The sequence below is a fragment of the Poecilia mexicana genome, unplaced genomic scaffold (assembly GCF_051168715.1).
Source record: "Poecilia mexicana isolate PSO_F unplaced genomic scaffold, ASM5116871v1 scaffold_23, whole genome shotgun sequence".
NCBI lineage: Eukaryota > Metazoa > Chordata > Actinopteri > Cyprinodontiformes > Poeciliidae > Poecilia > Poecilia mexicana.
Genome location: NW_028263392.1, coordinates 875901 through 901884, shown reverse-complemented (window position 1 = coordinate 901884; position 25984 = coordinate 875901). Strand labels below are relative to the sequence as shown.

General features: G+C 39.9%; 1 protein-coding gene across 1 annotated transcript in view; it reads left to right on the top strand.

Moving 5' to 3' along the window:
• The window catches only part of LOC148152456 (uncharacterized), a 47241-nt gene that overhangs the window by 8302 nt on the left and 12955 nt on the right, over positions 1–25984 (top strand). The window contains exon 2 of the mRNA XM_088003331.1: positions 19918–20008. Coding sequence (XP_087859457.1) covers positions 19918–20008 — 91 coding nt within the window. The remainder of the gene's footprint in view (positions 1–19917; positions 20009–25984) is intronic.

Here is a 25984-nt window from a genome sequence, read left to right as displayed (position 1 = left end):
TTGTTGCTGCGTTTTCACAACAACAACACGCAGAACGATTGCTTTCTCAGAAAATCTCTTGATGTGGGCCATGTGTTTCTTAGACCCAGAAATACACAAAAGGATACGTACAACTTCTTCATCTTCTGTCAACCACTTCCTCTTGTGTACGTTGATGAGCGGTGCAACAGCTCCCGTCTTCCTTAATGGTTTTTACGTCATGCTGACTGTCCTAGATTGAGCTGAGAAACTGACCTGGGACACTTGCCATTTATAGCTCTTTTCCTGTGTCTCTCCCTGATGTAACAGCAAGAGACGAGTTTCCCTGAAAGGAGCTCTGCCCTTTCCAAGATACAGAACAATAGAAACTGCTTTTGGAAGCAAGGCCAGCTCTTTTTGCTGGGCTCTTCGTCACTGAAAAGTAAAATGTTATCGCCTACAGATGGCAGCGATAGACAGTCTGGGGCCTCTGCTGCCCATTCTAGCTGGACTTTTAGTCCTTAAGCAAATACAATTGAAACTAGAAGGTTATGTAAATTGTGTGAAATGAAAAAAAAATGTTTTCACATTGTCTGACTTTAAATTAGACCCACGTCCTGTTTTGGGATGGCATCATATGTCTTGCAAACTTCTTCCTTTTTATACAGATGCATTGATTTTTATAGCCAATCACAATATTCTTCCTCATGAGACCAAAAAAAGATATTTAGTTGTTTCTATTGACCATGAAATTATACAAATTCAAATGAATAAATAAAAATAGATTGCTCAATGGAAACATTTCATGTTTAAATAAAATGAAATGTTTTTGAACTTGGATTAGGTGGTTTTTCAGCCATATTGAAATTGGTGTATTTTGCAAAATTGTAGCAAAAATACGTTTTTGTTTTTTGTTTTTTTTGCATCTTACTGGTTTGAGTACAGCAGCAACTCACCTGTTTAGAGGCACTGGCCTCTCTGGGCAGCTGGCTCTCAGCATCACACTTCATTAAAAGTTGAGTTTGTCATTCAAAAGTGTTGAATCCATAACTCTTCTGTGAAATCGCTGACTAAAATTTCTCCAAAATGCCACATACATACAGACATACATACAGACATACATACAGACATACATACAGACATACATAGCCACACCCATGTAAAAGGAGCTTGTTGCTTCACTGCGTCAGTAAGACGCCAGCGTCTCCTCTGATGGCTGATGATGAGTGCTGCTGATGAAATATTAATAGGCTGTTCCCAGACTTGTGTTGGTCTTCATAATACATGCCTTATTTGCTTTGGGTTTCCCATGATGTCACTCAAATAATCAGAGTGTTTCCATTTATCTTAAATGTTATTCAAATTAGAAGTTTAAAAAGTCATGAAGTCATCTTCTGAGATTTCCTAAATAGAAATAGTTTAGAAAGGTTTACTGCTTTATGACTTGAAACAACTGATGGAAGCTCCAGTTTTTCTCTAAGCAATAAAATCCTAAAGGAGATGCCATCAGTTTATGATCGTAATGATTGTGTTATGAACCATGACAGTGATCCAAAATGAACCAGGATCAAAAGGTCCTATTCCAAGGACCAGAGCTAAATAGAGGAAGTAGCATTTAGTTTCCGTTCTCCTCTCTGGAAGAAACTCCATGAAAACCTGAGGAGTGCAAAAACTGTCGGCGTCTTTAAATCTGGAGTGGAAACATTCTTGTTTGCTGCGGCTTTCCACCGAAGCATCTCACCGGTGAGTGACTGAAGTTGAGATTGAACTTAAATGAACATTTTACCATTTCTTCCTTTTTATGCAAAGCTTTTAAGCGAAGGACAGACTTAGCTCTCTTTTTAAGACAAGATTAAAGGATTTAGATTTTTCAATGTATTTCTTTGGATTGGCAGAGGGACTTTGGATGGTTCCAGTTTGTTTTTTCTGCTCACAGACCTTCTTAAACCTAATTAGTTTTCTTCTTTTTTTCTTTTACCATTCACTCGCTTGTTTTGACTTCTGTTTCTTAATTATATATTACTCATTTCAGTTTATTTCCTTTTGATTGCATTTCGTCCTTTCTGAGTAGTGCTTTGGGTTTTTTGTGTTTGGGTGTCCAAACACTTTGATCCTTGCTCTGCCTAGAGTTTCTTAGGATATTTTATGTAAAGACAAAATGTTCCGTAGCATCAGATAATGCCACTTGTTACAACCTCAGGTAGGTAAAACAACAGCAACTTAATTTCTGTGCAATTTGACTTTGACACTTCTTGTCGGAGCAGGAAACGATAAAAACCACATAAAATCATTACAAGCCTCCATATTTCTTATTTAGCTGTTGATCCATTATTGAAAATATTTCCTATTTGATGCACTGAATTTATTTTAGGGATGCAGTGATATGAAAATGTTGGCAAATACCTGAAATTTGTATTAGGGTGATAACTGGTATTCATACATTTCTCTAGCTTTTGAAGCAGTGAAAACATTTTGACATGCTGACATTGCTTCTCTGCTTCAGTTAAACACCACACCGTCCTGCACTGCATGACACTCTCTGTCATACGCTAAAGCAAACACCACAAGGCCAACTCCTCCCCTTCCCTCCCAAGCACATGCATACAAGCACATGCATACAACAATGTTATGGACATAAACGCTGGCTGTTAATATTGGCCCAGTTTTACTCAGTGATACCGATATGTTGAAAATGTTCTAACGTATGCCGATGCTAATCACAACATATTCTGCATCCCTTGGAATGATTTTATTAGTTTTGAATTTGTTCATTCGAAGTAAATAAAACATTAAAACAAATGAACAATTTTACTGGGCCTAAATCCTTTAACATTATAAAATATGTAGATAAAAATATGAAGCTTAGGGAGAAAACATAACACAACTTGTGGGTGTTTAGAGCTGAACTGTTGTTCTCTGTAGGTTACTCACTTATGATGTGTTTATATTTCCTGTTATAAGATGGAGTCATAATCACGTTCATGCAAATTATTCAGACCAGCAGTTGAAATATTTCAAGTGATTCCTTTGACTTCACACTAAAAGCTTTATATTTGTCTCTCCTTGCATGCTTCCCTCTCTGTCTAGGCTGTCATTCCTCTCCACTATGCTCCTTGCATCGTTTCCATGGCAGCACTTGGCTCTCGGTTACGTAATAGCTGTGTGTTTGTGTGTTCATGTTTGTGTGTGGTCCTAGCCAGGGGAAATCAAACACGCAGCTTTCAGAAGTGAGTGTGCTACTATTAGGGTTTACGTTTTCAGCACCTGGGGGGATAAATATACCCCGCTGTGTGTGTTTCGTCTTGTTTCTCCCCCACCTGCTATGTGTTTTACAACCACTAGATGGGAACGGCGTGCAAAAAAGTAACACTAAGTGTTCATTCTGACTCATTTGGGCAGTGTAAGATACTAACTGTGTAAGTTTTAAGAGCTAATCATCACACATGGCTGACCTTCTACCCCTTCATTGCACCTATAAAGATGTATGTGTGAGTGTGTGTGTGTGTGTGTGTGTGTGTGTGTGCGTGTGTGTGTGTGTGTATATGCCTAGTCTTTGCTATCTGTGGTTCTGTGGATGACAAATTAGCGTCTGATGTAATTGTGATCTGAAGATGTGTGAGGATGTTAAACAGAAGCTTCATGTGTACTTTGAGCCGTGGCCTCAGATGATCTCTGATGGCACCGGGCAGACCATGGCAGAGGGAGGATGCTTATTTCAATTAGTGTCGTGTCAAGGAGTGTTCCCCAGCTGTGGCGTGGCCTAATTAGGCTCATTTTAAATTCATGAGTCAGAAAGCAATGGTAAACGAAAGAAGTACATGAAGACTTTTCTCAGCTGCTCCCAGTGGAGGAATCATCACAAAATCTGTCTCAAAGATGCTGTGTGTGCAGATTTCTCTCCTAGCACCTCAGTCAGGCTTTACAAGTAAAATAAAATAGATGACAAAGAAGAAATTAGACTCATGGGAGGTTATCAAGTTTGTCTACATCCATGGTTGATACAGTAGGAAGCAGCTCTGATTTTCAAGGGATTCTGGTTCCTTCCGGTTCTAAAAGGGCTCATCTGAAGTTTTTATTTCAAATGTTCCAGCAAATTATTATTATTATTATTATTATTATTATTATTATTAATTAATTAATTTATTTATTTATTTTTAGAAAATTCTGGGAAAAAAATCAGAAAAGTCTGGCATGAAAAAGTATTCAGTCCCTTTTGTCTGATATCCCTCAATAATAAACAAAGGCGGCCATTTGTCTTTCAGAAACCATCTACTCAGAGTTGTAATCCCTGTCTCCATTGTCAAATCTCACTCCAGCTGGTGAAAGTCTGGTTAAGTTCTAGCCAAGTTGGGTGTGTTTCCACTGGCAGTTTGTTCCTCACTGTTTTGTGGGTGTGAACCTGGGCGGGCAGTAAATGCACAGGAGCTGAGGTTGATACTCCGATGATGTGATGTTGCACGTGTAACTTTAAGCGGCCAGTTTCTCCAAAGTCTCTCTGCATATTTGTTTGTCGTAGGTTGCGCCGCCTGGTTGGCACCTCACGCCCTCTTCCACAGGTCCCATCTTTGCTCATCTTGTGATGTAAATCCACAAACCAATCCATGAGTACAGTCTGCTGACAATCAAATCAATTGTGAACAATATCCACTAGCTCCGGCCAGCTTCCAAAAAATGCAGAGGAGCCACGAAGGATCTGCAAATCAAGACAAATATGAATGGAACTGGCTACAGGTGAATATTTTTTCTTTCCAGTGTGATATTAATGGAACTTGGAAGTGAGATGTTTATTAGATTTGGAATCACTTCCTTATTGAAGAGTGAAAGGGATGGCAGTGACCTGGGAAGGCGGCATGTGGGAGGAGACAGTAAGAGACAGGGCAGCATGCAGCCAGAGCTGATCAGTGAAAAGCAGATGAAAACTTCTCAACTCTGTCCCCTGATCTCGCTGAACGACCGGCTGTCTGACTTGACCTTGATCCGCATGTCTTTTTCTGACTCAGTCCACTCAAAGAGGAACAAGCTCTGTCTTTTATGTCGTGTTTCCATGGCAACCACACAGGCAGGTCAGGTGCCGTTGAAGCATACAGAAGCCATTTCCTAATAAACTGGCTTTTATTATCTTGCTGTGTGTTTGCTCGCCCTTAGACGACGATGGCTCTCATTTCCACCAACAGCTAATTCACTTTTCTTTCCCAAGAATAAACTAGATTCAAAGTTGTTGTTTTTTTCACAAGAAATCAAAAGAAAACTGAACTGTTGGCATCAGCTGCCTCTTTACACATTTACTCAGAAGATGATATAACCAGTTTGAGGCTAATGTTAGCCTGACTCAGGTCTTATTTTCATGATTGTCTAAAAAGACACTTATATGAGGATGAGATTCACATACACCGTAAAAGAAAAACACAAATAATATATTTTTTCCTTGGCTGAATGTCCAAACAGTTCAGGAAGGAGACAAGGTCTGTGTCTCAGAGAGAATCCTGTGTTGCTGGAAAATGCAGTTTGCGAGTCCCATTATCCACAGTGAACCGAGTCTGTATCAACATGGAGTGAAAGGCCACTCAGAGATGAAGACTTGAGTGTTTCCTGGTATCTATGTGAAACATGTCCCCCCATTTACAAAAAGTGAGTGATTTTTAATTTTCCCACATCCTGTCTTGTTTCTGTGAATTTTTTGTCTCTAACTTGTGTGATTTGGACTTGAACAGTGCTGTCCCAGTCCAACAAAAGTTGGCCCTAAGTAAGATCACCTTTGTCTTATATCACTTTGATTGTTGAAATCCTTTTAAATAAATGCTAACGCTGAACATATAATGTGCACAATCCAGTATGTGTGACTAAAGGCATCTTTGGTGGGTGAATCCAGCTTGGATTTAAATACAAATTCAATCAGAATTCACAAAGTCAACAGTTTGGATGTCCATTATGGTAAGGTGACAGTGTACGTGACCTAAAGGGGTAAATAAGAAGTTAAAAAGTAACATGTTGGTGCTCCCTTACTGCTGCAACTGCAGTTGGTGGTTAAAGACGTTTGGTGATGGAGCCTCCCACAACTGCCAAACTGAAAACCCAGTCAACGTCCTGTCCTACCCTTTACTGTTCTTAACATTAAGAACAGTAAAGGGTGAACTTCCATGCATTGATATGCGTGGAAGTTCATTTTTGTTTGAAGTTGCTGACTCCAAACGTCACTTTTATTTTGCCATATATTTTGGGTTTTGAATTTAAAATTCTGTGCAATAAGTTAAAACCAATAAATTGGGCAGTATGGGTCGGTGAGGTGTGGTCTACTACTTTGTGGTCCGGCACATTCAGTAGAGCGTTTGCACCAATAGGTGGACTCTCATGGGCAGGCGGTGTGAACTCAACGCATAATGACGCCCCACGTCATACTTGTGCAACAACAAGCTAGTATGTTCTGGTTGTCCAAGCAGTTACGTTTTTCTATCCCCCAATCAATGTTCTGTGTTGTGTGATGCCTCCACACTAACGGTACCATATCATTGTCCTATGGACCTACAGCTGAAGGAGGAATGATGCAGTACTGGTCAGCTTTATGGGCCACTTTTACAGTGGAAACAGACAAATTAGAATAGCAAAGTGTACCAACCAGTGGACACGATGAATTAGACCCAAAAACCCATCTTGGATTGCACATGATCTAAAATCAGCAGATTTTATATGTCGATTCTTTCAGTGTATTAAAGTGTATCTTTCATTGTAGTCAGTTTGAAACTTGTCCCCAGAACATCTCTAACGGCAGCATTAACCTCTGTGAGCCTGTAATTACTGGTTAAACCACATCCATGCTCACTCCTTGCTCTGCTAAATGAAAAAGTACACGAGCTGCTGCTGTATCAGCAATCTAAGACCATTATTGAACCTCTTTCACTCGGTTTCACTCTCACTCATAATGTGTCACTGAGAGGCTTTTATTGTTAATTTATCCCCTTGTGAAACATGAAGGAGGTTTCATTTTGTTTCAGACAACAGCCTGCTTACTGGAAGGTTTTATTTCTCTCTTTGAGAAGAGAGAATGGTGAAATTGTTCATGTCTACGTATTTAAAATGTGAACAAAGAGTAGAAAGTTTCACTTCTAGTCATTGCTGATGTTGGACACTTTTGGTTTCGTGTTATTACTGAACTAGGGATGTTGGGAGGATGACCTGGAAACACCCCGTGGGTGTTAACACTGTGAAGTTGAGTTAAATTAAACCACAACATTATGAATTGTTTTCCCATTTTGAAACCCATTTAATTCACTTATTGTAACCACAGGAAGAACATATCAGTTTCACTAAAGACGTTAAAGCCTTTCTTAGCTGTTTAATACAGTCAGGATTTATTTAGGAATATTTGTCAAGATGGTCATCATTTAATAGATCAATGAGTGATTTTCGATCATGATATTACTGTCTTGTAACGTTGCCAGGAACACTGCTGTTATATTACCGTAAGTAATTGAGAGGGAATTTTCTAGCAGTATTTGTTTATTGGTCAGATAAAATCCCAAAACATTACGTTTGTGGTTTTAACAACGTACTTGTGAAAAGTTCTTGTGAATTTGTTGCCTTGCTATTAAAATGCATCCTTGAGCGTGCAGTTTAATGAAGTCTGCTGAGTGCGGGAGCTATTTCGGTTTGGCTATGTTTAACTAGTTTGGTCGTATTCAAATCTCGCGTTCACTTCTTTCAGATATGTTGTCAGTTGAATTTCTGTGATGAACTTTAGCAGATCTATCCTCGTATCGCTCCGACAGTCCAAATCTGCTTCTGAGTACCAAAGTTTAGCAAAAAGGCTAATAAGAGAAATAAGCTTTCATGTTCAACAATCAGCAGACTGTGAAAAAAAATTGAGATGTGCATCAAGAACTCACAAGCTGACACGACTCTTTCTGTTGGTGTAACAATCAGACGATCTACTCCGCTCACTAAACTGTCAAGGTCTGCTTTAAAGTTCACTGATGAGGATAGTTTATAATGTGGCTGTTGGCTTGTGGTGGATTCGTTCACCACAAGCCAAGCAAGCTCAGCATCAGCATCTGAAGTAATAAGAGAAGCTTTGGACGGCATGTACTTTGCCAACACTGTGGAGGAAACGGACTGTAATAGGATGGAATGCTTATTGAGAAACTATCATTCTTTGGGTGTGTTAACATGTAAGCTGGATCCTTCTAAGGTTGGTTACGTCACAGAAGTGCAACAAAAGCTGTCCAACTTCAAAGGCTCCTGTAAATGGAACAGCCCACCCTAATCTGGTAAAAAGCAGCCCCTAGTTCTACGCTCTGCTTTGTCCAGATGGTCTAGACTCTCGGTTATTGAGAAATGATTGCCTCCTGGAGGAGTGGACTCCTAGTCACTATGTAAAGCACCAGTTCAACACTGTTAAGCCAACAGGAAATTGTTTGCGCTGTAAACAACCATCCTGCACTGCAAAGAAGGAAGTGCCATGCTGAATAAGGCAGCTGTTTCCTTCACTTCTAACACTACTACTGACAAAATATAGGCAGACTATAATTCTGAAACAGTAGAGAAAATCAACATCACTGTTCATAACTTCTTCTGTTCGCTGATTGGCACTGTGACAAATTCTACCGGAGAAATCAAACTCAATGGGAGAAAGACGATACGGAGAAGTGAAGACTGAGCTCACCTTATCCAAAGGTTCGCTTCAGACCAAATGGCAGATTTTTGTTTTTCTATCAGTGGTGAACAAGTCTGAAGACACAGTGGGACAGGAACACAGATTTAAATGTTTGTTAAAATCTAGAGCTCAAAACTTAAAAGCTTTAAAGATGTTGTGTTGTTATGCTGTAGCGTTTTTTTAGATATGGTTTTTGTAATTTATATGCTATATATTTTTATTTTATCCATTCATTTAATTATTTAATTAAGAAAGCATTAAATAATTAATAAAATAAGAATTCAGCAAGAATTTGAGCTTGTGTTTAGCACCGCCATGGTTGGTAGACGACAGCACCAGGACCTGATTTATAAATCAGCCTCGATGCCACATGTCTGCATGTGCAGCTAACAACAGTCACTCCACTGGTGCCAACTTAGCCACTTTGTTGCTATGTTTGGTGACTTTTCAGACAAAAGAAATTGATATTGGCCAAAATCAGAATTGACAGTTCAAGTTTTTTAAAGATTGCTGATCGGCTGGAAGACCTTAATGAGACCGGAAGAATAAATCTGAACACTAGACCATCCAATGTCAGTTGATCACATCTGGCCTGGTTAAGGAAGGATTACGCCCCTGAATTTGGACACATTTTACATATCACTTCTTAATCAGGTGAAATTTACAAAATATTTCTTGGATTTCAGTTTACCTTGTGATAAAAATTTCAATCAGCTTCTTTTCAAAAATCCCACCAACCCCATCCATCAGCCTATTTTATGTTTCACTGATAAAAGCTTAGATTGCCTGGATTATCTCTGATTTATATTCTGACAAGCTTCAGAGAACCTGGAGACGATTCTGTGAAGAGTTGAACTGAATGTTCTCATTTTACTATAAATCTTTAGAAATCAAATGCAGAAATCAAAATATGAAAAGTTTATTGAGATCCGTTTGTTCAACATAAACACATTTTTTCCAGATGTTACTGCAGTAATGCAGAGTGGAACGGTGACAGTCAGCCTGCGGTTCTGCTAATCTGGTTCTCCATTGGGTTTGGGTCAGACCTGTTTTTTGTCACTTCAGCACACTGAAGCAGGTACTGGGTGGACTGGTGCCAAGTTCTGCTGGAAAATGCAATCTGCATCTCTGTAAACCTGTGGTTATCCCTGCTGCTTTTGTACCTTTTTCTGGGACATTTTTTCCTTCCACTTAACTTGGAATACATGTGCTCAAATACAGGCACTACAGACAGTTCTTTAGCAAAGACATTTGGTAACTTAACCTCTTTGTGAAGGATGTGCACAAAAAGGGTTGATATTGTCAACAACAATATTCACCCAGCAATCTTCCCTATGATTGCACCTATAATATTTCTGGATTAAAAACCCTTCATCTATAGATGTTATATTTGCAGTTATTTGCAGTTTTACTTGTTTTAAATAACATTTCTGCTGGGTTTTTTAATGCACAGATTCACATGCACATTATGCACAGATAAAAATATAAATACTAAGTATATTATACTATACATTTTATCCAAGGAATGGACAGTCTGATCCGTTCCTTGGATCAGACTGTCTGTATTTTGATGTTGTAATCTTATCCTTATTGTACAGTAAATTAATATTATAATATATTTTAAATAACTTTAACTCTTTTTGATCATTGTGTGAACCCTCATACCTCCATGCTGCTAGCCCTGGATTTCCCCGCTGTGGGACAATAAAGCATATTTCTGTTCTAATCTGTTGTAATTTCATATCCATTTGCGTTAATGCTTCAGTGAGTTATGACTGAGGTGATCTCTGACGCTTTCTGTGGTAAATTTTTTGAACCCAGTAAATTATGAACTAAGCATCAAAGAAACATCACAGGAAACCCAAAGGTTGTGGAGTTCATTATCTGATTTTGAGCTCCTGTTCTTTAAACTGCTGACTCCTCAGAGATCAGCGCTGCAGCGGCTCCACACACACCTGGAAGTTTTCTTTCGAATAATCACGAGTGGAATTATTCAACTTTAAGCATGGTTGCTCCATATTGAGAAGGTGTCTGATCTGCTTGTTTCACCATCAGACTAACGACGGCTCCTAACAAACAGCTTTATCCAAGCAATGGAAGGTTGAGTGGAAGAACAAAGTCTGGCTGAAAACGGTGCACAGGCAAAAGGGGAAAAAATCTCTGTTCTACATTCTGGTGTAGACTACAGCTCTAGGTATCCATGACAGTTAAAATGTAATCTGTTAACTTCTGAAATAAATGAATGCAGACTTTATGATTTATTGAGATGCACCTGCATGTCTTCCCATTCGCTCTTGTTTCTCTGTAACTGGTATTGGCATCCTGACAGCTTCCTGTAACACTTTTCATCCATGTCTTTCTTTTTCTTCTTTGTGCCACCTGACATCTAGCTGCCAACTCTGACAGTTTCATTTCTGTGCTGATGTGTAAACCACACCTTATTGCAGAAAAAAGATTCTAAAACTATGACTAAGTTTAGGATGTTTCTGCCTGACTCCTCCCTGCCTAAAGCTTGTTGGTCCTGGTATCGAACGGTGATGTGACAGTGTTGGTGTTCTTGTGACGTGGTTTTTGGAGGATGCTCTCAGCGGTTATTCTAAGAAGAACCTTTGATAAAGTGGGACTTTCCTCCCTTTTGAATTCTATGGTGAGATCTTCTGATTTTTTATTTTATTTACTTTGATTTTTTAATTTCACTGTTTTAAGTTGGGTTTATTTCAACTTGCATCCATCTGGAAGGTAATAACAATGAAATCCGTTTGCATGTTTGTACGTAGGGTTGATTGCGTGTTCCTTTGCTTCACTGCCATCATTCCCTCTCCAGAGGTAAAACAATAGTGATATATTTACATGAAGAGCTCTGCATATGTGTATTTGTGGTTGGTGAGTGTTACTGGTATCTGTGACTCAGGTTCCTCTTTTCATTCATGACTGCACAAAGCACAGACTGAACTGTGACGTGAAACGCCACAAGACGAAAAGAGTAAAACAGGGAAGGAGGTAAAAGGAAAACAGAGAGAACAACTCAGACTGTCAGAGTTTTTATTCACAGCCAGACGGGTTCTAGACGGCAGAGAGAACCGTCAGAGTGGACTGAAGTGTCACTGTGCGCTTTGCTGCTTCTCAGGTTGGTAGTTGAGATTGTCTGGTCTACTGCTGGATTGGGCTTTGTGCTATGTGTGTGAGGAATATTATTCCAGTTTTTTCACAAGGGGCACTGATGTTGTAGGTAACAGTTTGAACACGCACTTAGTTTGTTCCTAAACTGCAACACAGAAGAAGTTGTGAGTTGTGTCTGATGAATGATCGAGTCTGAGAGTTTTGCTTCTCCTATCCACACGTTTGTTTGTCACTGCTGCCTTTTTGGGTAGATATTTACTTTTTCCACACGCTTAATACCAATGCTAATGCTAATGCATAGCGGTTGTGGGGATAGATTACAACTTGGCTCATACTTTTTTTTGACTATGTAAATTTTTTGACTAAATATTTTTCCAAAGTCATATTAGTTCTTTGTAACAAGGGAAACATGTTGGAACCATTTCTTCCAGCCAGCTGATTGGCAGAGAACAGCATCACATGGGCAAGAGGCAATTCTGGTTTACTTTAGGCGGGAAAAACTCCTTACTGTGGCACTTTCTGCGGCAACGAATTCAAAGGACGAAATGTACAAACCATATGACATTTTAAAACCATAAAGATTTTGTCATGAAACATTTATCAGATCCATAAGATCAAATGATCTCATTGGCAAGATTACAGGCATTTGGTTCTTTGCTTCAAGTTTTAAGTTCCTCTGGAAATGCTACTAGCATCTCGAAACGAGTTAGCTAAACATCTGACTTTAGAAATATTGTCTGATCTCTACATGAACTACAATAATAATAATAATAATAATAATAATAATAATAATAATAATAATAAAATGTTATTTATGATACACCTAAAAGTGCTACAGAAGAGCTAATGATTTGCATGCTTTTGCCCTGCCCTTTTAATATTTCAGATTTCAAATCTGCACCCGGCCGATTTCAGCAGTTTCTGTCGGCTCCACTTTATCTCTTAAGTCGAATAATAACTATATATAAAAATGAACATCATCATATCTTTAAGCGTAGTTCCGGCTACACCCAACAAAACAAACCTAGATAGCGCTCTGTTAACTGAATACCGCGCCCATCTACAGCTTCCTTGCCAAGCTGAAATAAAAGTTAGAAACTTTTTTTCTGTTTTGTTTTTCTGGTGGCATGTAGCTTTCTGAGTTCAAGTAACTGATCATCTTTTGTGCTACGTGACTCACTGCTGGTATGCCAATGAGCAACAGATTACACCAGTCTCAGTTTTCATTTGAGAATGCTGTAATTCATTTGGAACTGAACACACTATCATATCCTGTCCTGTTTCAAAATTTGCCACAGGTTTATTCACATTTTCTTGTATCACTTTCTTGCTCTAGAAAACCCCACGTAAAAGGGACTTTTATCTGCATGCCTTTGAAAGTACATGTGAAAGCAAAGCAGTAACTGTCCATTGAGGTCTGATAAGGCTCCCTGTTGTCTCCAAACCCGGTTCAACATGTAGAAGCACAACTAGAGTTGTCATTTTACATTTAAAGCATTATTTCTTTGGGTTCCTAACCCGAGTAAGGATTCTCCAGGTGTTTAGCTCTTGTCCTTGCACACATTAGACCTGAAATCAAAATCTGAAACTAAAACTCTCTAGGGAAATAAAATGAATAAAGATAGATGGGACTTCCCTATTCAAAGTCAAAGCTTTCAGATTTCTAAAGGTATAATCTCAGTTTCAGGAGATTGGTATCTTACAGTCCTGACACTTAAAGCATAATCTTTTAAGTTAACTGATGGAAGGTAAAAAATAGAGGTAACATGGCAAAAATAGAGACTAAAACAAAATAATATATTAGAGGTTAAGGTATTTCTATTGTGTCTGCAAAGTAAATTCAACTAAAAAAACTAAAAGTCAAAGCAGTGTCTGTTTGAGAGATATAACTTAAATACCAGTCAGGAGTTTGAAATGGTATGCTACCCATTAATTGCTTCCCTGAATTTATCAAAAAAGGGCCAAAAAACAAACACAATGCTTTAAACATTTCATCATTTAAGGAAACTAGGGTCTTATTTGGCATTTATTTAGCCTGGCCGTTGCCTTCCTGTGCCATTCTGCTGAAAAAAAAATCTTGCTTACAGTCTGGACTCTCTCCCCTTTGCTTCGATTGTCTCCAGTAGGTTTTCCACTGGGCCAATCAGCAAACAGTAGGAGAAGTTGTAAACAATGAAGTTGACTTTCTGCTCTGTTTTAGAATCGTAGTCTGCCTGTAGTTTTAGCGATGGCAAAGGAGGTGGCGATAGCTACACTTCCAAATAATGAATTAACATTAACAGTAGACTCATTTGGATTGGCTCTTCTCTCTTTGTAGTGCAGGATGGTTGCTTACAGCACAGGCAACTTCATAGCATCAAACTGGTACATGTCATGGTCAAACGTTACAGATTGGGTCAAATTTAAAACCTCACCACGGGCCACACCTCCAGGAAGTAATTGTTTCTCAACAACACCAACATCTCCCCATCCTTCCTACAGTCATGTTTACGCTTGGTTGCTGCATCACATTAATCTTAAAGGATCACTTGAGCTTTGACAGTTTCCCTCAGCCTGCTCTCTTTCTCCCCTGGGTGTGGACGTTGCCTGTCAAAGCCAGTGGATGAATGTCTCTCAGTCCAAGAGCAACATGAGCAAAGACTGCATTGGTTCTGTGTTGCTTTGCTTCTGTGCTCGCCGCTGCCACTGCTTCTCTGCTGTAGCTTTATGCAGAGAATAGTTCCACCATATTGAAAAACATGAACACATAGAAAAAGTGTTTTGTGTTTAGCATGTGTGCTATAGCTACAGGCCAACAGCCTGCTTTTTTGCGTTGCACGTTAACGAGACTCGTCCAATGCCAGTGGCCTGAACTGGTGTCACGTTGCACCATGTTCAAGTTAGTTTTCTCAGTTCCGTGGCTGGCTGGTCTCATGACTGTCTGTCAGCCCCACTTCCCACCTTCCAGACACATTTACTGTACATTTACTTTGTCACTACCTCCCTCAGTGACTGAAAACATAGAACAGCTTCAGGTTGACGTCAACCCCCCTTGCTGCGTCGCTCTTTCTTAATCAGACAGAGTTAGGCTGAATGCCTTTAATCTGGGCTTGAAGATGTTTTTGGAAGTGCATCACTGTCTGTGAGCTGGTGCCCAGTGACATTCTCTTTCCACTCTATTAATACCTGACTCAGCGATATAGTCTACATGCGTCTCAGATTCAAAGCTTAAAAAACAAGAAAATGTTGCAGCTAAACAGTAAAAGTACTGTAAATAAGAAATACATTTACGAAACATTATACACCCTGATATTCAAAACTTATAGAACCATTTTAGGTGCAGTAACTTGAGGTTCTTGTCTGTATGATCTTATCGCTTTCTTGCTTTGCTTTAGAACTGATTCAGGTGTGTTGGAAAACAGATGCATCCAAAAGCTGCAGGACATTTAATACATTTGTTTAAAATAAATGTTGTCTACAGCAACAGAACATTCTCTTTCTAACCTCATTCTGTAATAATCATACAACCACAACCCCTCATCACACAACCCAAGACTGCTGCCAATACAAACAGAACATCACAATTAGAAGTCAAGTGACTGAACCATTCATTGAATGGTTCTTGTTGGCATGCCACATTGCTGATGCCAGATGGGCTCATCTGAGTTTTTAAGAAACCACATACACAACCAGAGCAGTTGGTCGACTGGGCATGGTGGCTGCTCCATATTTTCCTATATTTGCTCCCGGTTTTATAAGCAGATGGGTTGCAGCAGACCACACCTGCTCCTGTCAGCCAAGAACAGGAAAAAAATCAGCTGCAATTTGGACAGGGTCAAAAACAGACAGAAGGAAATGAAGAGAAGAAGGATATGGGAAAGGAAGAAAAAAAGGGAAGGAAGGAGAGACGTAAGGAATACATAACAAAAGCAGACTTAGTAAAAAGAAACCACAGAAAGAAATAATGACAAAAGGAAGGACAATACTTAAACAATAAGTTGTGGAGCGAAGTCTAGAAATGTATACATTTACACACATATTTTGTACCTGATACCTCTAACATGCAGAGACTCAGGACATGTTTTCCCCTATATTAGCTGCTGCTGCTGATGCTGCTTACATTGCATAGGTTAAAGGGAAAGTCAAACTAAATACTTGCATGCTCTGTTGAGGTTTTATGCCTAATTACTCAGCAAATCTCCTTCTTGCTGACACTGAGTCATAAAAATGCTGCCAGCTCAGTTTGAGCTGCTGTAACTAAGTGATGTATGGAAGCTGGTGAAGTTGCAAGGCAAAAGTTTCTGGTCCAGTTCTGAAATTAGTCAGAAAGCTTGTTAGAAACACACTTGACACAGCGGGATTGGATTTAGCTCAGTGGTGCCCTCTGGTGTCTACATAAAAGTACTGCTCTAGTGCAGTATTAACACTCATTGGCCTTCCTCAGAATATTTGGTAACACTTTATTTGAAGGTGGGTGAATAAGACTGACATGACACTGTCATAAAAACCTGTCATGAACATGAATAAGCCTTCATGAATATTTATGACTGTTGTCATAAAGCGTCATAAGATAAATTGACACTTTTAATACAAAGCTGACATTATTCAAAATGTCTTTGTTATGACAACTTGACAGTAACCAAGAAATCACTACTGATATAAATTTTGTATTGCACTGATTGCACTTTAAAAATGAGGTAACTTTATGTTATTAAAGGTAAAGTTTAAACAGTAATGATTTCTTGGTTAATGTCAAGTTGTCATAACAAAGACATTTTGAATAATGTCAACTTTGTATTAAAAGTGTCATAATTTACCGAAGGACACTTTATGACAACAGTCATAAATACTCATGAAGGCTTATTCATGGTCATGACATGTGTTATGTCAGTCTTATTCACCCCCCTTCAAATAAACTGTTACCGAATATTTCAACATTCCCAAATAGTAAATGACCTGTCAGTTTTGCAGGATGGAGGGTTTATTCAAAAACTTCCATCATAAATGTTTCAACTGGATTGAGAGCCTGACTGTTTGTTGGGCACTAAGAGGATCAGACAGATTCAGTGTCATCATGACAAATGACTTCATCATCAGCAAATCTACTGTGTATTGGTGGAATAAGGCAGTGGAAGACAAACTCCACCAATAGAGATAAACTCCAGACCATCAAACCATGACAACATTCTTGTTGACAGCTGACTGAGAACAATCAACATCATTTTACCTTAAGCTGTTGCTTTTCCTTTCTGAAGGGATTTGATCAAACTTTCCATTTTTTTCAGCAGTTTTCTCATCTGATACATGTCTCCATTCAGTTAAACAGTGCAAGTCTCATTTGGACATTCAGCTTTGTCCAGGTGTTTGTTTTAGAGTATAAATTACAAGTTGATTCATATTTCCTTCCTTTGCTTGATGTGAAAAAGGTGACAGGAATTACAACAATCTAATAATGTTAGGTGAAATCTAACATTATTACATGGAAAATTTCCATAAACTTTGCATGAAGTAGATTGGTTGTTCTCAAAGTTTACACCAAGACCTTCACAAAGGATCAAACATCAACGAGCGTGAAGACCCAAGATCCTCTTCAGAAACTGAGCTAAGGAAAAATAGTAAAGGTAATGTTTATTTATGCTATAAATAATTGATTAGATTAAAGGCATTTTATCTCCAATTTTAATGACTTAGTAGAAATACTTGGTACTCTGCCAGTAGGGATCCCAGGTCTTCTCCAGTGTTACTATGTGGGTGAAAAACTGAATGGTTCATCAAATGAAGAATTCTGCATGACTGCACTAGACGGCTTTTTTTCAAACCCAAACACTGACTAAGCACTTGGGAGGAGATATTCTTGGGAAAATTACACAAGAGGTAAAAGTATGATGCAAAATACCTACAAACTTTGGGAACCACAACGTCAAGATTTACAAACTGACAAAACAGAAATGATGAACAAGTTGGAACCAGTAAAACGCCAACCAGAAGCTTGCTTGATGTAAATGCCCTGTGGAAGTCACACCAAGGCTGATACATTCGGTCATCTTCTGGAGTTTAACAAAGTAAATAATTGCCTTAGTTTATAAAAGTTTTACGTTTCTTTCACTCAAAACAAATCGGATATCTCAGTTCCCTAATAATCAGGTCACTGAAAGATTTGGAAACAAAAGGAACAAAGCCTGGGGAGGAAGCTCCTCACAGCCTGGTAACTGGACCGACTCCTTCATCAGCCAGAGATCAGAGTCTTTGATCAGCTCTGATCAGTTATCAGGAGGTGATCCATCCATCCTACCTCCAGTGGTCACTGGGTGAGAGGTGAAGTACACCCTATACAGGTTGTTAGTTTATCACAAGGCTACACAGAGAACAGGCAACCATGAACACACACTCATACTTAAGGGCAATTTAGAAAGACCAGCTAACATAACAGTGATGTTTTTGGGCTATGGGAGGAAGGTGGAGTAACTGGAGAGAACCCACATATGCACAGAGAGAACATGCAAAAAGACCCGAGGCCAGGATCTGAACCCAGGACCTTCTTGCTTCTAGGCAACAGTGCAACCAACTGTTGATTTCAAAGTTGCGACCTGGAGCTCATGCTTTTGTCCTTTATGCTTCACAGTCATTGAAAGAAAATCAAATCTGGTTAAAATCAGAGACAACAGGTTAATTCTCCAAGGGAACTGTTAGTTGTTAAAATAATCTAAATGATTGTACAGAAAATAGTTTTATAGAACAGTAAAGAGGACAAACTGATTATCTTTCATGAATGTTAGTATTTTATTTGTCTTGATAACAGGTGAGTCAATGCCTGAGCTGCCTCTCCTGCTCTGCTTCCACAGCCACAGTTACTTTAACTCCACTGTGGTACCTAACAACCAGTCCATGTCTACCACAAACATAACAGGCTTTTTGTTTTTAATGAGTCTGTGCATTAACTCTAATGTGAGCTTGTGAAAACCAGCAATGAAATAAATACTAGTGTTAATCATTAGAACTTTCTCCTGCTCACGCTGGTCAAATCAACATCTGCTCCACATCAGCCTGTTATATCACTTCAAACTCACACTCTCACTCTCTGCGAACTCTTTGCAATGCGCAAGACTCATCAGCTGGAAAGGAAACACAGTTGTTGATACACTACTGACACCAATAAGACAAATCCAAAACCTGTTCAGGAAATGTGTCCCAGAAACACATGGAAACATTGCCAAGTTATTTGAGTCCCCAGGTTCTTGTTGTACTTTGTTTGCAGAGCACCTTTCTTTCTCTCTGCTACAGGACCATTATCAGAGTTCTCATCGTTCTAATTCAGAAATCAGGGCACATTCTTTTGTTTTCATATCAGTTCAAGTCTTTATACTCCCTATCTGATTAAAGGCTCTGCAAACCATCTTACTCTTTCTTACTTGTTCTGCCATGCATTGTCTTCTGACCTTTTGGGGTGTTTTGTTTGTAACCAAACTCAGAAAGTCTTCCTGAATGCCTTCTGATGTCATCAAAAGTTGCTTGAATAGTTCAATGTTTTTATCCACTCTAATATTGCTGCGCTATACTGAGAAGTAGTGAAAGATTCTTCAAAATTCTGAGAATGTGTCTCTCATTAAATCAGTCCTACACATTGCACTGCACAACAGTAGCTTATACACACTCCTGTGGTATTTGTGTGCACAGAAGCAAAGTAACACTTTAGCTTGTATTGTCTATAGTTCTTTACCTGATCACAAGAGCGCAATTCTTAGTGAATCCCACTGATACTCCGACTAGCAGATGGGGAGGTTTTAAAGTATTTTTCAGATTTACACACTGGGTTAACATGCTACAGTACAGAACATTCTGCTGTACTGATGGCCGACAAGCTCTAGGTAGAAAGTGTACTGACCAAAGAAAATAGTTCTGAGATTCTGTTAGATTGCAGTGATGATAGACATGTTTACTTGTGTGATCTCTGCTACAAATCTGGGTAAAAGCATAAAATTCATATCTGAGGTGGTGCAGAGGTGCGTGCTATTTTTTTTTTCTCTCAGCATTGAAAGCCTGAGCCAGTATATTTGTGATGATTGCTGTTTATGTAACATCTACTTCATTTCATTTTTTTTCCTTCTAGATTGCTCAAGGTCAGTCAGCAAAGAGATGCTGTACATTGCATGTTGAGTTCTTACGTAACCGTGGTGTTGCTCAGACAGTCTCCTTCTCTTTCTTTTCCTCTCCAGGATTCAGTTGGATTTAATGTATGCAGCAGAAGTTCTCCAGCTTCTAATTCTCAAACAAGCGGAACGCGACCAACACATGTCTAGCAAGAAGGTCTGTATCGCTCTCATTGTGTACTGTATCGCTTATACGTAGGTTCTGCTCAAAAATTCTTGCAATCATGATCCTTATTAATAAAAATAGATAAGAAATAGATCATCTTTAAAGAAAAAAAACGATCTCTGAACATGCAAGGGGATGATGAAGTTGTGATTAAGGTAGTCCAGCAGAAAGGAAGCGCTGAGTGGAAGTGCCATGTCCAGAAGTGTTTATGTAATGTCTGGTTTTAGGTTTCTGGAACAAGTTGATGTGATCAGCTGTGTTGTTATAAAAACCCGTCAGTTTATGATTATGAAAGATTGGATGTTAGCTTCTACATGTTTGACAATGTTGTTGACTGAAGTTGCTGCGTCTTCGAGCCAATACTAAGTACAACAGAGAAATGATCATCTAACAATTTCGGCACTATTTTTAGGAAGCTACAGCATTTTGATTAATGTACCATGAGCTGAGGATGCAATTTAAAAAACATCTACAGTTAATATTATGTAAAGATTTGATGATTTAAATATAGATAAACCACAGAACATGAACAGTTTTCCGTGTACTCAGATGTCAAAGTACAGGCCAACCGTAAGAAAGAGGAAGCATTTCGACTTTTATGTAAGCACTAAGAATCACATGGATGACCCTGAAAAAGCTGGGTGTTACAAGGCTGTAAATATTCAAATTAGGTGAAAGTTGAGAGCCGAGAGCAAAATATTTTTCTCACAGAGACACATAAAATGCTTTCTTATATGAGTAGGCTTAAGGAGAAGTTGTTTTTGTACAATCACTCAACTTGAAAACTGGAGAATTCCTGGTCTCAGACTCACATCCTACTCCACACTGACACCTGTTTCCTATGTACACACTTGTGGCAAGCGGCAGCATGTGGTTACACCACAAGCATGTTTACTTGTTGGTTTGTGATTCAAGAATGGAGGGAAAGAAATGTTTGCCAGAAAAAGCTTCTTCCTATGCAGATGACTTGGAAATATATTTACAAGGCTGAAGAAAGGAGGCAATGTTGTTGAGTCATGGTTGAGTCAGAGCAGATATGATGACACTTCTAATGGGATTGCGGTGCGAATGAAACTCAAACACACTCATCTACACAAACTAGTCTACAGCATTACAGAGGAACAGCTGGAGGGAACAAGCACAGGAGCTTTAGGAGCCTTTCAGCTTTAGCTGCTGTGTGTTCTTGGACCTTTTTATGGCTGCTGTTTATTGCTAGTAAGTAACTTCAGATTTCATGTTGCTTGTTGCTCATGTATTTAGGGTGAAGTCCTGACTGTAACTTAGTTTTATTTTCATGAATTCAGGAGAAGCATTTTCTGCATTGTGTGGTGATGTTAAAAAAATCTAATGACAAAAATGCTCATTCTTAGTGACTTTATCAAGAACCGGTCAAATGATTTTTATACTTTACTTTAGTTCCCCCTAAATGTATTGGAACTGTGGAGTCAAAGTCTTTATCTGTGTTTAAACTATTGGCAATCACCTGAAAGATGAAACAATAAGCCAACACTTCATCGTTTAATTTCAGCTGTTTACATCCAGATCTTATATATTACTTAGAAGATAGCAACATCATCTTTGTCACTTCAATCCTTAATGTTCGTCTATTACATTTAATTTTAATTAACAGATTGAAGCTTCTGGTTGTAATGTGACAGAACGTGCTAATGTTGGCTGGGTGTGAATACTTCTTCCAGGCTGAATTGAGGACACATTGCTGTGGGTTTTGTCTTTCCTGAGTGGTGTGTTCTGTGAGCATAAAGAGGGACAGGTTGACTCCTTAACTTTCCTTTGAAACAGATTTCTGTTATCTGAAGCGGATGTGGGGAGAGTTCTCCCCAAAAAAACTTACTAAGATCTTTCAAATACATACTGGTATCACAAGTAGATGTGCTTAAAGGCCCAGCATGGTCAGAATGGGGGTGACCTGTCGATGTGTGGTCATGTACCTTTTGGTACCTTTGTTTTCACACTTCAAGGTCCACGAGACACGCTGAACCGAGCTCATGTGTCATGGAGTTTTGTCACATGTGTGGTTTACAGCCGTACAAGTAAACACACGTCATGACAGAGAGGAACAAATATTTCAAGTTCACAAGTTCAGAGGAGGAAGGAATAATAATTTATAATCTGAAACATCTCATTTTATTTTTTATGTTATTGAAAAAATAAAGGGAAGTCATTGGGGAACGTTCACCCATTACATCAGACCAACCCAGCCAGAGGAGTTTAGTGTTTTGGTCCATCATTGGATACAATTGCTCCTCAGAACTATCCATCACACAGTAGTTACATGGCCCGACCATCCAGAGCCCCTGAGATTATCATCCCTCCTGCAGGATCAAACTTAGTAAAGGTGCTCCTTGTTTATTAATTCCTTCAGACATTGTTGATAATAGTGCATAATCTTAGATTATCGTGAAATCAATACTGGAATCACTTTTTTAAGTTGTCTTGAATATAACACCTGCTTACAAACTGTACATCTGCTTTGCCCAGTTAACTGAACACGTCGTCACTCTTTGTTCTGCCAGAGCTACAGCGTTTTAGAAATGCTGAGAAGGCTAGGTGTGGTTCTGCTTTAACCTTTGACCTGCACTGTGTCAACGAGACATTCAAAGGAACTTTATCTCTACCTTCAGAAACATTATTGCAAACCTTTATCTGGTTGTGCTGACAGGAATGAGCCAGGTTGTTGTTGGGAGTTGAGTTTGTCATAGTTACAGTCCTAAATTAACAGGCACACACCTGTGAGAGTGTGGTGTTAATTAGTGTGTGAGCAGAGGCCTCGTTCTGTCAGAGGTTGAATTGCTGCAGGAGGTAAACTGGAGTTCGGCTTCATTAGTGAGGAAACTAGTCCCTGTTCAGGTGACTCTCTGTCTTGAGTAATTGCATTAACACACACACACACACACGCACACACACCCCCCCCCACACACACACACACACACACACACGCACACACACACCCCCACACACACACACATTGGTAAAGGTCCAACTCATATGTGTGTGAGTCCATGTGTGCTTGTGGCCATGCATCACACTCTTTAATTGGAGCTCCTGCTCTCACCTCTTCTGAGAGAGCAGCTGTTTATGTCCACCGTTGTGTCCTACATTTTATGCAACTGTTCCCAATCGCTGTGTTTGCTGACAGAGGCAATGCTTTTCAAAAACATGATTGTACTTTAGCTTAGAGCTAAATCTAGGGGTATATTAAAAGATATGTGCATCTCAAGGATATTCATGCTTAGCAAAATTTTGTTGAATAAGTTGAACAGAAAAAAAGAAACCACTGTACCTGTCTGTCATAGTAAAGAGAGAACGGATCCTACAGATCTCAGTTTACCAGTTGATCAACATTCCCACCCTGATCTATGGCCACAAGCTCTGGGTAGTGACCGGAAGAACGAGATCCTGGATGCAAGTGGCCAACCTATGTTTCCCTCCATGGGGATGAGCTCTCTGCCTTAAGGACAGGGTGAGAAGCTCTGTCATCCTGGAGGGACTCAGGGTGGAGCTGCTACTCCTTCATGACGAGAGGAATGGGCATCTGGTTAGGATAACTCCAAAACACCTCCCTGATGAAGTCTTTTGGACATGTCCCACCAGGAGGAGACCCAGAGGAAGACCTAGGATACATTGGCCTAGGATTGTCGGGGGAGGGAGGGGCGTTAACCTGGAAGAGCTGGTCTTAAGGGCTGTGGAGAGGAAGGTCTGTCTGCTTAGATGGCTTCATCCTTTGCTTCAGCCTGGATGGATGGATGGATGGATGGATGGATGGATGGATGGATGGATGGATGGATGGATGGATGGATGGATGGATGGATGGATGGATGGATGGATGGATGGATGGATGGATGGATGGATGGATGGATGGATGGATGGATGGATGGAATCCTTTTTGTGACCCTCACTGTCTGTTGGGTTCATTTCCACAAAGGGGTCCAAAACTGGGTGGTTCAGGTCATTTCCCTGCTGATGCTGGGAGAGTGCTACTCCATGGGTGTTGGTGCCTCACTCATCTGGAAACCCAGATCTCTTTACAGACAAAACTTTTCACATACTTGTTTATAGTTAAATAAAAAGTCACCAGTTATGTGTTCACTTATCAGTAATTTATGTCCTGCCTACGGACAACAGACCCTATTGACCCAATCATCTTCAAACTGTCTTGGCTGGCAGGAAGTTCGTCCTGCATTTTCATTCTGTTAGATAGTGACTTTCTAGGATAATGTTGCATGCACATGAAAGCAGATTAGTAAAAAAAACAAAAAAAACAAAGAAAAAACATAAAAATGTGTTTCAAACACAATCCAAACTCAACCGAGATTTCTTGGACAGCACTCTGAAACCAGTAAGTATCTATTATAAAATTCTTGGCACCCACTTTCTGCATATTTTTCTTCATATTTGGGCTTATTCCATGTTAATGTTAAGAACTCCAGTACCCCTGACCTCTGACTTTCATGTGTTTGATAGCTGTGTAGATAAAACCTGAATCTGCTCCTGATCCGGCTACACTGGTCCGTAGGGCTACACCTCTGATCCGTGTGCGGCAATAATGAGGCTCATACCCCACAGGGAGGGTGTGAGAACCGCATCCGCTTTCCCACAATGTCTTGTGTGTACAGAAAGGAGGGAGCCAAGGCTGTGACTCGGACACAACCTCTCTTTGCCTTTGGCATCGTCATGGAGACGGAGGCTCTTTATATAGAGTCCGTTGGCTGCTCTCATTCTCCTGCTGCTTATCATTCAGTTCGTATGTTTGAGGCTAACGGAGCACAGTTTAGGAGCTGCAACTTGTTCCAACGCAAAGCTAGAACGGTTTTAGATGTGGCTCGAAGGGCAGAGCAAGGCACTAACCCCACCAGGGTTGTCCAGTACAAATCTGCATAGAGTCAAAAATGTGAGCGTTAAATCAGCTGCTTTCCAACGTTCCCCTGGTCTTCCCTCTCAGTTCTCATCCTTCCGGGGTTTCTGGGATCCTGGCCAGGTGCCTGGGAAAACAGTTTCACTCACACACACACGAAACTCGCAGGAAAACATTCTTCTGCCTAGAGGGGCAAATTGTGCTCTCTGAAGTCAAGGAAATGACACAGAGTGGGAATGGACACACACACACACAAGCACACACATACAGCCATAATATTTAAGGGCTTCCTCCATGTACACGTAAACACATGCGTAAAGGTGCATGCTCCTCCAGCACAGTGGATTCATAGTTTACTGGCATGTTGTGGGTGTGTGCTTCGTTCGTGTTTAGCACATTTTTTTTCTGAGCCTGTTTTCAGGAGACACACCCACTTTTCTGTGTAGGACAGGACACACACAGAGTGAAAGAGAAACAGGAGTGTGCGCCATAATTCCGTCACTGTCAGGAAACTCTTAGCAGTAGGCACTGAATCAGAGGATGTTGTGAGGTCGGACATAGTGACAGGGACGATGGAATACTGAGGAGTTCACTGCTGGGATTACATGGAAACACGTACTGTGCACAGGGTATGTAGAACAAGAGGGATTTGGAGTGGATTACATGAAGAAGAACTGTAAGGAGGCATGAGAAGGAAACGAGCCAACTGAAGCAAGTGTGTGAAATGGTGAGTTAAAAGGACACAGAGAGGTCTTTGAATGTAAATTTGATCCTGGCAGTGTTTGTCTTGGTGCTTCTTTACATTAGTGTCTACATAAGTGGGTGTGTATGCACAGTTAAGTAATACTCACCAGGGTTTGCTTACTTTACCTGTGTGTTCTTCCAAGAACTTACGTCATTGGAAAGGAACAGGATCTACCAAGCTCTCATCTGATACTTCTGCCATTAGCCGCTCAGCCACTCTACCTCAGAGCACTCTTGTTTTCATCAGACAAATGCCAGGTAGAGAGCACAGAGCTGTTCTGACTGCTAGAGACTGTCTGTGTGTTTCTGAATGGGTGTGTGGGCCAGGAAGAGAGGCAAAAGTCTGGGAG